Here is a 13,693-nt window from a genome sequence, read left to right as displayed (position 1 = left end):
TTGATGTCCTAAGTGTACCTATTAGTTAGCTTTCGAAATGGGCGATGCGGGAAGCTGCGGTGGGGAATTCAGTCAACCATGAACGTCGTACTACACACTTCCCATTCTCAACAGCAAAGCTGTTTCGATTTACAGGACGATGCACTCCCTCGTATCGCGTGATTACTTATGCAGGCACCCCCCAGCGAGCGCATATTTATAAAACTCATGTTGCCGTAGTCAACACAATGCCAAATCGCTTAAAGCCCATTGTCAAATCCACACAACGAACGACTTCTCCATGTATTCCCATGCGCAGTACGGTTTCACGCTCCACTGTCCGTCGTAGAACGCCGCGTCTTCCAAATCGAAAGCTGCTTATTGATTACGATGACAACAGTAATGATAATAGAGAAGATGATGATGATTGTCATTATGATCATGACAGTAAGTTTAAAAATAGAACAAAAAAAATTAGCACATAAAAACAAGTAATCTTAATATTTTATTCCTTAGCTTACCAAAAAGTACTCCTTAAAATAACGATACATTAAACATAAAAATCTAGTGACAGAAGACAGATTTACAAAACTAGACACCCTTTACGATTTTATAATTATTAAAAATTTGGAAGCCCTGATGTATAAAACTCAACATCCAGAGACCAAAAAATCTTTCTATGTGATTGTCAGTATAAAATATCAAACTGTTCTCTGCATAATGTTATACTTTAAAGAACAATCATCATGAAGACATCGTCACATAAAAATATGTTTTGATCAAATTGTATTCTAGTTTAATTAGAACTATAACTAAATATAAATCATACTACATAATATAAAGAAACACATGCCATTGCAATTAAATATTTCGATCTGTAACAGATCATTCGTAGATGAACCCATTTCCTTTTATTAGAGATCTAATTAATTGTGGCAATATTAAATTTCAATGGTGTAAACAAATAGAGATGTTATTTGCAATTTGATTACTTTACTTGGTGCACAGAAGACAAACTTACGCACTATTTACATCAACCTTCTGCAAACTGTGGATCGTGACCTGCTGTGTGTCACACTAAAATACTCTGGTGGTTTGCGAAGGTTTTGACAGGAATTGCCAACATCAGCTAGCGAATTCTGTCGCCTAATGTTACTGGCATTATGATTGGAAAAATGTTATTTTGAAAAATAAATGACGTCATCAATCTGCATACCTTGTTTCAATGATGCCACAAACTAAAATGCAGCTACAATCATCATTATTCATTATAATTTTGTTGTAATATTTATATTTGGTTTTGCATTGCTTACTATTTTAAATTCAAATTTAAAATCTATGTCCAATAATGGTGCACCTGTACTTTACTGGCACCACCCCTGCATCTCTGTTTCACTTGGTTAGTCATAATGTATTATTAATACAACTTCTAGATTATTTGACTAGATAGCAACAACACTTGACGATAAACTATAGCATATCTGCTCAGCTAACTTTAGACAAGACCACTAATACAGCTGCAAAAATTACACAAAAATAAAATATTTTATCACGTGTCAAATTCATACTGTGCCTTTTGATTGATTGAGATGTTGTTTATGTATGTGTTTGGAAGCACCATCAAACTGATAGGTGCCGTTGTTTCATAAGCAATTTCGGAATAAATATTATATAGTAGCTAATTTAAAAACTACTAATTAATACACACAGCTATTATTTTGTTATTAATATTTGAAATGTATATACACAAAAGGTTTAAATTTACAAGGTGTATTGTTGCCATTGTGAGGTTAAGTAATAAGTTGATTTTTGAGACCACGGTTGACTATGATCATAACATTTAAATGGATAAACAATTGTAAGAAAAAAAAAGGTACAAAAAATGTGAAAGATATTGGCATATTTGAAAATAACATACAAATTAAAATAATTTGTTTAAATACTTAAACTGTCATCTGGGCTTTGACAAGACTATCTCTCAGAAATTTGTCATAGCTACTCGTTAGCTGGTCTGTAAATAAACTGTAAATAAACAAAAAAATTATTATTTCATAGATGATGTTATGTGTGAAATGGTAGCAACAGTAGGCCTCAGGCTTTGGTATAGTTGATAATTATGCATCAGGCAGAACTAATCCATTAAGCCATAAAAAAAAAAAATAAAAAAAAAATAAAAAAATTTTATACTTAACCTATATTCCCTTCCCGGATTATTATGTATTTTTAGGACTTGCTGTTTATTCAGATATAATTAACTACTATCTGGATGCAAACTTAAAATTTGGTCAGCCTTATCCCAGTATTAATAATAAGCACATATTTCTTATTATTACTGTATTACTATAATAATAAATTGATAAATCTTATGTTTTATGGCTTTATATACAGTATTACTGTAACTTAGTAAAATACAGTTCCTTTAGATGCAATGTTGTGTCACCACTGTTAAAGCTTAGTTTGGTTGACTGATTGAATGTAGATAACAATAATAAACTTGTGTTTGGTAATGAATTTGTCAGTATACCGTAAGTGTATATTATTTTTTAATTAAATTGGTTTTGTAAGGCTATGTTCCCAAAGTTTATGTTGGAAAATAATGAATGATAACTAACCCTAGAATATTGGCCTCCTGTTGTTCATGGCCTTCGTCTAGCAAATCATTAGCATTTATATGATTTATAACAGTTCCGTTAGGAAACTGGACCAAAATTTCCACAGGAAATCTGGAAAACAGAAAATAACAATTCACATAAATTTTGATGAACAATTTTCAAACTTGATTTATATTTTATGAGCATAGGCTATATATTTCAGCAGTATTCAACTTTTTATTTATACTTAGAAAATTCAAATCTTATTTTATTTGGAAAATATATTGTCATTCTCTGTAACTAAACCAATTAAACATCAAAATAATGACAATGACTGTATCAATAAATATAAATATACAACAAGTTTGTTAAAAACTATTTATAAAGATACTATAAATTAAATGATTCATATTGCACTACCAATATAGATAAAAAATGTTTCATACTAGCTGGATGCTTTGCAGATTGAGAGGGTCTGAGACATATACTAATCTGATACAAAGACATTTGTTGGTACTATCAAGGAAATACAATTCAAAGAAATTTTGGAGAACCATTAAGATAACACCTAATAATTACTTAAGGACAGAAAAATGGATTTTCTAATAATGAAAACAAATTCTGAAAGTCATCAACGTGATTTTCTAAGAAACCATGTAATCTGACATTTGACACCAATTTCTACTAATGATGTGTTTTTCAAATAACAAAGCTTCAGGCCTTGACAGATTTCATGTTAAGCTTGGCAATTAGTTGGGCCATTATACTACGTGCCTCTATTCCACGTACATGATGTTTGCTACAGTAGATCATGATTTTCAAAGTAGAAACACCTTGATTTATCTGGGCAATTCGCACAATGTCAATTGCGGTCTATGACACTGTCAAGTCGCTGTCAATATAATAAACATTGGTACAGGGTTACAAGTTATTACAGTTTTATGACAAAGTCAAGAAGTCACGGCATACTATAACAATCCTACCGTGTCAGTACATTTTTAACAAAATGCAATATAATGACGGTACGATTTAATAAGACGCATATACAAATTTATTAATCACATGATGAAATAGCGCAATAATTTAGGAGTATGAAATTCAAGATTGTACTATGCGACTATGGCATACATGTTCTTGGTGGCGTCTTAGAGGATTTACCATTGCTCTTGCTATTTGTGAATAAGGCTATTATCAAAGTCACCTTCAAGGCCCCCAAAATTAACAGCTTCGAAAATTGCAATATTATAAAATACATTTTTTACAAATAGTTGGGGCTGAGGTGCAAAAATTTTGGGAATATGGACTGGTACTATGTTTATAATGATAAAAATAATACATACAATTATTTTTCTCAATACAATTTAGGAGGGTGCATATACACACACATACACACACACACACCCACGGTCATGTCTTGTCGTAAAATGCTTATAGCCTATAAGAAAAGGGCATACAATATTGCATGACTGTGAAGAATTAAATGCTTTAATCGGATCTGAAATCCAATCAAAGCCTCAATGGTGTAGTTGGTTAAGGCAACTGCATAGGCAGCAGAAGCTCCTGGGTTCAAATCCTGGTTGTGGCACTTATTTGTTTATATTTGCAGATTCATCCTTAACGTTTCGCAATTGATTTATATATATTTATAGCATTACCACAATACAGTTCCAAATTTATCGAATAGCAATGTTTACTCACGTATAAGCATCTAAAGAAAGTGAAGCAAATTTAGCAGCATTCTGGTTGACTGCATTTTTCTGCAAATCCTTCAATTCATTTACCAGCGACCAACTGCTGATGAAACGGTCTCCAAGGAGCTGCAGGATGGGCGAACTCTCGAGAGCACTCTCTCGAAGAGTCCGCCCCGAACCTATAATAATCAATTCATTTATAGTTGTTATTTCGCAACACAAACATCATTTCACTTTCTGTAGTTTTTTAGTGGCTTAAAAGCACCTTCAGACAGTTTTGTTGTGAAAGGTGCTATAAAAATGCATGAACATCATTACAATTTGTACACAATATTTTAATTTTTGTATTCATGCTTCTCTCTATATATGAGGGTGTATGTTTACAAGCCCTAGTATTGGTTTATTATTAGGCTACAATAGTTTTATAAACATAATTCCTAGTTTGTATTTTATTCAGAAATAATGTCACAAACGATTTTTAATTTCAAGAATTTGAATAATTTAGAAACCTTATTTTGAAAAACAGTACAAGATAACCAACATTTACTGCACAAATTTTATTCAATGGTCATGCACCAAATATTGTATACTGATTAATTTCATACCATCCACACTCCCAATAGGATATAAAGAGAAGTCATATTTAATCAATATTCCATGCTTTATTTAGAACATCATAACATCTAATGATGTTCTAATGAACAAATGGACATGGCTCCTCTCAGTCTGTTTAAAATATGCATGGTATTACATTACCTTAATAATTGGACAACTAGGTCCTGAACTATGAAGTATAAATATTTATTTGATATGCTTAATTTGGAATAATATTCTTCAAATTTTCATGAAACATACAATAACACACTCTAGAGTTCTTTGGATGAGATAATTAAAAGGAATCAGTATAGTAATTAGAAAAAATGGACATTCATATTGCCAAAATTCAAACAAACAAAATAAAATTAAATATTCTCTAGAAAAAAAGATATCATAAAAGTTAAAAATATTGTGAAGGCAACCCATTATAACATTGTGACCAAGGCCTTGCTTAAATACATTTTATTTCATTTTATTACACACCCAAACAACAGGTGTCTGCCAATCACAGCCTGCCAATTAAAGAATACAATGAAATATAATTTAAATTAAATTAAAATATATTTCATTAGAAAAATCCAGAAAAAAATATATTTAAAACAACCAGAAATAAACAAAAAAAGCAATTACTGTACAGGAAAAAAAAAGAGATAAATAATAGAATTGATTAAATAAGATCAGATATTTATTAACCAAAATAAAGTGTGAAAAAAATTACATTGTATGATATCAGAATTATCAGTAAATCCAGAGAAATTCTATGCAGGAAAACAAATGTTTTTTAACATTAGGCACTGAAAACAAGGTATTAAATATTTAGTAAAGACTGCAGTGGTTTCTAACATGTTTTAAACTTTATATACAGAGATATACATATTTATTAAAATAACAGCATTACAAAATATAAAAGAAGTTATGAGATATAGGACAGTGATTAAGTAAAAGGTGATAAGCCTTGATTGGCATTGTTACCTCAGCAGGACTGATCATCCAAAGCACCCCACAGTAGCAATGAATGCACAAGCTTCTTCTCACTCTCAGCTTTTTGAAATGCTTCCTCAAATGGATAGTATTTTACCTGAAATATCCAAAAATTAAGAAGAATTTTTATTATATAAACTATAATTTAGCAGTCACATACATTGCAAGAAAGCCTATGCGCTTCATGTGTCAAGGGGCCAAGTGGTAAGGCGGGGTACTGTTGACTACAGCCTTAGAATAGGTGCAGATCTAAGAAGCTTTTCCAGGGTTCAGTTGGTAGAACAGAGTCTACTCGAATAAAGACTTAACATGGAGGTCCAGCGGCTTGCGTGCCATTTGAAGAATCCATTGCACCTTTCAGAAGAGTAGAACTTATCCTGATGATATAGCTCATTTCAGGCCCTGTAGTGGAAAGATGTAAATACTGAGTATAAAGTTTCTAAGCACTTCTTTACGGCTGCTTCAGTAGTCAAGGGTCCCAAGTCTCCCAGAACTCATGGATGTCTCCCAGAAATTGGGATGCCCCAAACCCCACCCCATCCATCACAAATTCACAATCATAAAAAAGAAGCAAAATTCTCTTAAGCAAGAATAAACAAAGGATAAAAAATCATCAACCTAAATGTTGCGAGTTCAACTTCTGCTACGGGGTAGAGTTCATACAAATATTTAATGTAATTTGTTATACTGCATAGTATCTGAAGAGTCATACGTTTCAGGTACACCTTTTTTTTAACCACAATTATAGAGCATGAGAACTTTCAGTTTTCTATATTATATGAACAACAAAAAAAAATCATAATTATCTGTATTTATGAAAATTATTGATATTTTAACATTACTTAAGGCATTTGATAATATTAAATTTTGTTATATAATGATTTAATACCACTAACTGTATTTATGCAACTATCTGATAAAATATATACTGTATCACAAACACATGGACCTCACCTTTTTAAATGGATACAGTTTGACCTCTAATGCTTCCATGGCTTGTTCTTGGGTAATTTCCTCATCCGATGGACTACTAAAATAATTTATGTTTATTTACAAACATGATCTTTGGGGTTTATATGAAAGGCAGAGGCAGAATTGACATTAGTTTGTGGTTCCTGCAACTTCATTTGTTGGCAAAATTATATAGAGAGGGCGCTATACTAGCTAGCAGTGTTATCAGGATCAGTGCAATTAAAACACGAGCTTTGGGGTCTATATGAGAGGCGGAGGAAGAATATCCTCTATTTTTATCAAGAGAGGGCACTATACTAGCTAGCAGTGTTATCAGAGGATCAGATCTTCACAATAAAGTGCACTTCCACGCAATGTTTGCCAAAAATTGTCTACTAAACTAATACAATAATTCAGTAAAGAATGTACATGTAAAAAATACATCACACATTTGCAAATATCCTTTAGAAACACTAATACTTCAATTAGAAGGGATGAACATATTCTAACAGATCATGTACATATTTGTACATTAAACTATTTAAACATTCACATAGCATTAGCTGGGTTTTCTTGTGACCATTCACTGTACTAGGCGTATGTTTAATTATTATTGTTATTTATTGGGTACCTACCTGCTCTGAAGGTCTTTCCACGGTTAGTTCCATCTGTGGCATAAAGCCAATATCAACCTCCATGTTCTCAGTCTCACTGGGGCCATTTAGCCATTCCATATCTGTCGATTAACATTTAAAAAAAAAACAGATTTGTCCCATGGAAATATTCATAAATTCAATGCATATATTAATGCAGGTTAATAATGCTCCATCTTTGTGAATATGGAATGTTACAAAACATTTATAATATTATAAATTTAGGCTTACCAACATTTAGGCTTCTGTTAGTTGGCACATACATATGGAAGGAATGGATGTGCGATGCATCTTTTCTCATTATGATGTTACCAGTGAACTGTCCAGGAGTAAACCAAAATGGATTTGACGGTGGTTTGTTCAACTGAAATTCTGCATGGATCCTGAATGAAACAGTAGTGGTTATTAACAATAAAATTTATTTTCTCGTTATTCTCATTATTATTATTATTATTATACCATAGAGTAAATTTACTCGCATTTGGTAGACTAACAGCAATATAAAAAAAATTATGATTTACATTTTTAGGAAGTGAAACCTAATGTTTATTTCTGTTATCAAGACACTGATAGCTTAGTGAAGAAATGAAAGCAAATTTTACCTAAATGCAATATCAAAATAGAGTTCATTCTGAGCTCTAATGACAGCTGCGCTTCCTTGGGGTGCAAACCTAGAGCGTACAAATGGCCGCTCATGAAACATCGACAGCAACTGGTAAATGATGACCTCTTTGCCTTTGACCTTTGGTGGATAGAATCGATTGCTTGACAGTTGACTCGAAAACAGGTTCAGATTTGATGCAATCACCGTGTATGCTTCCCCTAAAGGCATTATTTGATCAGGTAGAAATGCTCTGAACTTTGACACAGCAAACCCCTCTATATGCTTCTGAAGGTCATGCCAATTATCCAATCCAGTCAAAGAATCTGCATTTGCCTTCAATTTGAGATATGATAAAATTACTTGTAAGCTGATAGTTGATAAAATAATGTGATATAAAAAATTAATAATTGATCACAGATATCTTTACACCTCAAATTAAAAGAGCATCTTAGATATTGTTGCATGAGCACTTCTAATTCCAGTAAAATAACAGTGCCCTTGGAAGAGGCCAAGCACTGATGAGTATGAAAGGACTTTTTAGGCATAATACTGTATAAAATTTCTGATAATAGTTTTTAAATAACCAAAATTTCCTAGCCATTTAGGCACCAAGGGGCTATAATGCACTTGTCAATTATAGTCTCCCCCCTCCAGACCCAGCCTAACGGGGACTTAGCTGGATGTAATTTTCAAAACGGTTACATGCATGTGAAAGTCCTGGCCACCTCCCGCAATGCAGGGCATCATTTTATGTACATCCCCAGCTAAGTCCCTGCCACTTACTGCCGTAGTACTGGTAAAATGCCCCGCTGATATATTGGATGATAAGACCTAGGTACTTGAAGGTCTAGTCTAGGTCTAAATTGGAGAAGCATGTGAGAGCTTGGCAGGAGCTAGAGACGCGTCGGAAGCTACAGGCCAAATATATATAATCATCATTGCATTTACATTCATACTTAAACTAAATATATCAATTAAACCATGCTTTATCATTTATATTTGTCACCATGGGATTTTATAAATATTAACGTACGTAGTAGTAGTTAAACATTGCTTTAACAGTAAAAATGATATTTTAAAAATGATGTTTTACAATAGTTGATGTATTACCATACGGCCTGCTCAGTATATGTTACAAAAATACTCTAAAAAAAAGTGACACATGTTTTTTAAGAACCAGGTCCATAGCTCAGCTACAGGTTGTACGCATGAATAATGGGCAGCCTGGGCGATGTCATCAGGATTTTTTTTTACGAAAAAAGTGGAAATAGATCAGTTTAATTGATTAATAAGTATATCTATCAGTTAATAAGTCTAATCAAAATTGCTGATTTTCCCTGGCGTTTGTCTTACCACCCTGACTGGAGAGCAGTTGTAGGACCTGAGTTGAACCTTGTAGAAATGTACAGTACCATATTCTAATATTACCCTCCACCCAAAGTTGATTACCCTGATTCTTATTGCTCTATTGAGTATTTATCACCTGGTAGATCTGTCCATATGATGGGGATACCTACATACATGGTCCTCCTGCCATTAATAAACTAAAAGTTTACTAAATAATAATATAGAGAGCAGCTTAGCTCAGTCAGCTAATCTGGTGGTAGCCACTGTGTGTGCGCTGAACCATGGAGATCTGTAGGTCCCGGTTCAATTCTCATCACTGCCTCTCCTTGTGTTTCAGCTAGAGGGCTGAAATACAAGTTACCCTCTTTCAGATGAGATGTTTAAGCTGTTGGTCCCGTGTGCATTTATGGCCCATGTGCACGTTAAAGAACGCAGTACACTGTTCGATTGAGAGTAGGGGATTGTCTCCCAGTGTACTGTTCAATCAGAAAGACCCCACTGAAAATAAGTCTTCTTCTTTCGTCAGTCTGTTATTTGAAAATCTAACATATTCACCTTGAATAATTCTAAAGGCATTTAATAGGTTTACTAAATAATGCATAGCATATATTGTAACCTGTGTATTCATAACACATGTTTAATTTAATTAGTCCAAATATTTTATATGTGCTTCACAATATCCATCAACTTGTATAAATATAATAGGTGCATATTCCTTGTTATTCATATAGCATTATATAATATAATTATGTTCGTGTTTCTTGCACTTAATTCATGGAGGAATAAGCATACTGTACCTTGTGTATACATAACACCTGTTTTATTTAATTAGCATAATGTCATCATCTTATAGCAAAATGGTTGGTTTTTGTAGTTTTAATCTTTGCTAAAATGGCCAGCCTGTTTCTGAGATACACATGGTAAAATTAAAAGTTTTAAACAGTGAGTTTTATTGTGACTTTTTACTATTTTAACTTATTAACATCTTAACGTATTCCTCGCCATTGCCAAGTTGTTTTGTCTTGTGATTTTTTATGTCATTTTATTCTTTTTAACCAAGACTGCTGGAAAGAAAAAACAAATTCCTATTTTAAAATGGAAAATAAAGTGTTAATTAACATTAACAGACAGTATTGGCTGAATGCGATGCCTAGTGTAGGCTAGCAGGACCAGACCCGGTTTGACAGCACTAGACTAGGCCTACACACCCGAAAGCGCAGCTACTCTAACATGTAAGCCTGTTACATCTACCGGTAAATTTTAGGTACGTCCCTGCACTATGGGGACACAACTATGCGTACATCCTCGGCTCAGTACTGGCTAGTGCCCAGCTATGACTACAATTAACAAGTGCATAACCAGTACTAGATCCCGCTAGTCTCTGCTAGAAATTGTCAGACCTCCTCTGTCCAACATCTTTGCCTCTCAGTCAGGAAAATCCTTGCATGTTAGGAGAAAAATTCAAAGACAATATTATATAGATTTAGATATTGATAAATTAGCCCTTTGTGCTAATGTTAAAATATTCATACAAATACAACAAATGACACATATTAAAAGGTATTAATACAGATACAAAGAAAAACACACTTACAGAGAAGTAAGAGTCTTTATTTTTGGACATGGTTTCTTGGAGTAAAGGCTGAAAGAATGCTTGAATAGTTAGAACCTCTTCTGCAGGATCAATTTCTTCTTCTTCCAATGAGAATGGTTCATTTGCTTCCTAAAGGAATTTAAAAAAGTAAATAACAATTACTTAAGTGCAATAATATAATGCCAGTTACACATTCCAAGCCACATAAACAACACATTCAACAGAATTCAGTGTATAAAGCAAAGAGAAGAGACAAGTCCTACTCCCTGGATATGTTATGACCATAAAAAATCTATAGTAATATTATGAGGCAGTTGTCTATTCTTTCTTTTAGATTATTACACATTAAACAGTATGTTCACCGACTGAGTGGGGTACAATACATGATTTCAAAAAAAATTTATAGACACTGAAGGCCTATCACATACAAAAAAAAATCAGTGGAAAACTTACATTATGGAGATTCAAAAAATGAAATATTTTAATCAGCTTACCTCCAAATAAGAATATTAATTTAATTTTCCTCTATACTTATTATTTTCTCTCACATGCTATAGGGAGTCTTAATTAGATCATGGAAGAAATACTTCTCTATAGTTAGATGGGACAAATTTGATATTTTTTCTCAAATTATTATTTTTTTATTTTTTCAGTTGCTTACAATTGCAGGAAATCTAGCCTGACATTCTGATATGAAGTCAAATTAAGGCCTTATAAAAAATATTATTAGTTTATCACCCTATCTGGGCAGGAAAAGTGATTAGGGAGGGGGGCTTTTTTTTAAAATTTTTTATTTTGCTAAAGCCAAATATTACCCTTGGGTTGTTTGCTGGTGCATTGATATTCAAAGTAAAACATGATTTAGATAATGCAAACAATATCTACTAACTATTTAATAAAATAAATGAAAAAAATAAATAAATAAAATAAAATTTTTTTTTTTTTTTTTCCAGTACCATAGAAAGCATGCGCGCGAGGGTGATAAATTAATTTTTTTTTTTATTGGGCCTAACAATGTTATGTAAAGCTATTAAACGCAGAACATCTAAACCTTTGGACTACACAGAGTATTGAAGTAGAAAGTAAACATTTGTCAACCTGGTTAGGCCAGCTCTTTGGCTTGTCAGGATATAAGGCCTATCCCTATGCTATACTATACTATACTGTACAGTATTACTGTACAGTACACAGGTCCTGTTTCAATTGAGATATGACGACCGTACAGCAGCATACTACTATGGTAAGGTTAGAACAGGGAGTTGTTATTTTAGAAGTTATCAGAAAAGTTACCGTTTCCATCAGCCTGGCAATTATTGGTTCAAACTCAAAGATATCAATAGATCCATCTGCGTTACGATCAAAGGACTTAAACATATTCAAGGCTTCTTCACCAAAGTGCGTGGCGAAAATCTCTTCCATCTCCGCAACACGTTGACGTCTTTCCCGGAAAAGAAACCCTAGCGAAACAGCAACGATGACAACAAGACAGCCTAGGAATATACGACAGACAGACATACTTTTTTTAGGGATTTCGGTGTCATTTTTACTAGCAGTGCCTCGATTATCGGTTGATTTAGCCATTTTGAGTTTTTAGGCTTCCTTCCTTGTTGTAATCTACATTCTGTAATTGATTATGCCCAAACAAATACCTCTTCTTCTGAATGTCATGAATAAAATGTTTGTTGATATAAAAGAACTTCCTTTGCGAAAGGTCAGGGGGTTTCCCAAAACGTCGATGAACACGATTGGTCAACTTTTCTAGGCTTCGACCAATCAATCGTATCGCTACTAATGCATCATACGCACTTACTTACGTCTAGACCAGGGTTGCCATTTGGCCTATTTGACGGCCAGATTCCTCAAATCTGGCCGTATAAAAATTTGCCTGGCCGTAGCATTTGGAAAGTCACGGCCAAACTATATTTGGCCGAATTTCGAAAAGTTTACATTTTTTTCAATATAGGTCTAATATAACGTAGACTTTTTTTGGATATTTTGTTTTTGTTAGCTTAAATTCTATATTTGATTCTAATCGTGTACCTTTGTTTGTACTTGCACTAAACACTTAATCTATTCCCCGATTCTGCCGATTTGACAAGAGAGTTTATTTAAAAGATAACAGTTACATTTAATAATTTAAATGGTTCGGATGAAATATATTGATAAGGTTTATCCTCGTTTAAGCTTTATGAAGACAGTTCATTGTTTGTACCATATTGTGTGTTTTTGTATATGTTCCATCTTACTATTGGAGGTTCTATCTCTTTTGAAATTCTTTTGAATATAAATTAAATAAAGTACTTTAATTAATTTATTATTGCCCACTTGAATTGTATAGCCCTAGGTGTCGCAGTGTTGTTTATGTAGAGCGCCATATATAAATGCTCGATGTGATCATTCCGGTCCGATGGCACCTCCAATTTCAAGCAAGTTTTGCAGAGACTTCTTCGAAGACACCCCTTAAATAATAATAATAATAATATTTATTGACATTACACTTTTACATCAGTGGCAGCACACAAGAAAGTGGCGCAGTCAAACTTAAACTAATGAACAAATAGTAAAAACAACAACTTCAAGCTAAACAAATGAAAGAACTTATGAACAAAGAGTAAAACAACAACTTAAAGCTAAACAAATGAAAGAACTTAACTAAAGAATATACAACTTAGATCTAAAATAAATCATGAACATCCCTCACCCTC

The 13,693-nt window shown here is 33.1% G+C and overlaps 1 protein-coding gene across 1 annotated transcript; it reads right to left on the bottom strand.

Moving 5' to 3' along the window:
- Positions 1–471: 471 nt before the first annotated feature.
- On the bottom strand, positions 472–12,692 carry LOC117111039 (selenoprotein N-like). Its single transcript, XM_033253911.1, has 11 exons — positions 12,279–12,692; positions 10,989–11,117; positions 8,046–8,380; positions 7,675–7,826; positions 7,426–7,526; positions 7,156–7,190; positions 6,794–6,869; positions 5,831–5,936; positions 4,269–4,440; positions 2,592–2,702; positions 472–2,001 (listed from the first exon to the last, which is right to left on the bottom strand). The coding sequence occupies exons 1-11, from the start codon at positions 12,567–12,569 to the stop codon at positions 1,923–1,925; spliced, it is 1,587 nt and encodes a 528-aa protein (XP_033109802.1). The 5' UTR covers positions 12,570–12,692; the 3' UTR covers positions 472–1,922.
- Between the last annotated feature and the right edge of the window lie 1,001 nt (positions 12,693–13,693).

Source organism: Anneissia japonica, unplaced genomic scaffold, assembly GCF_011630105.1.
Source record: "Anneissia japonica isolate Jap-2015-1 unplaced genomic scaffold, ASM1163010v1 scaffold1511_len2985839_cov193, whole genome shotgun sequence".
Lineage (NCBI taxonomy): Eukaryota > Metazoa > Echinodermata > Crinoidea > Comatulida > Comatulidae > Anneissia > Anneissia japonica.
This window is presented reverse-complemented; position numbering and strand designations above follow the sequence as displayed.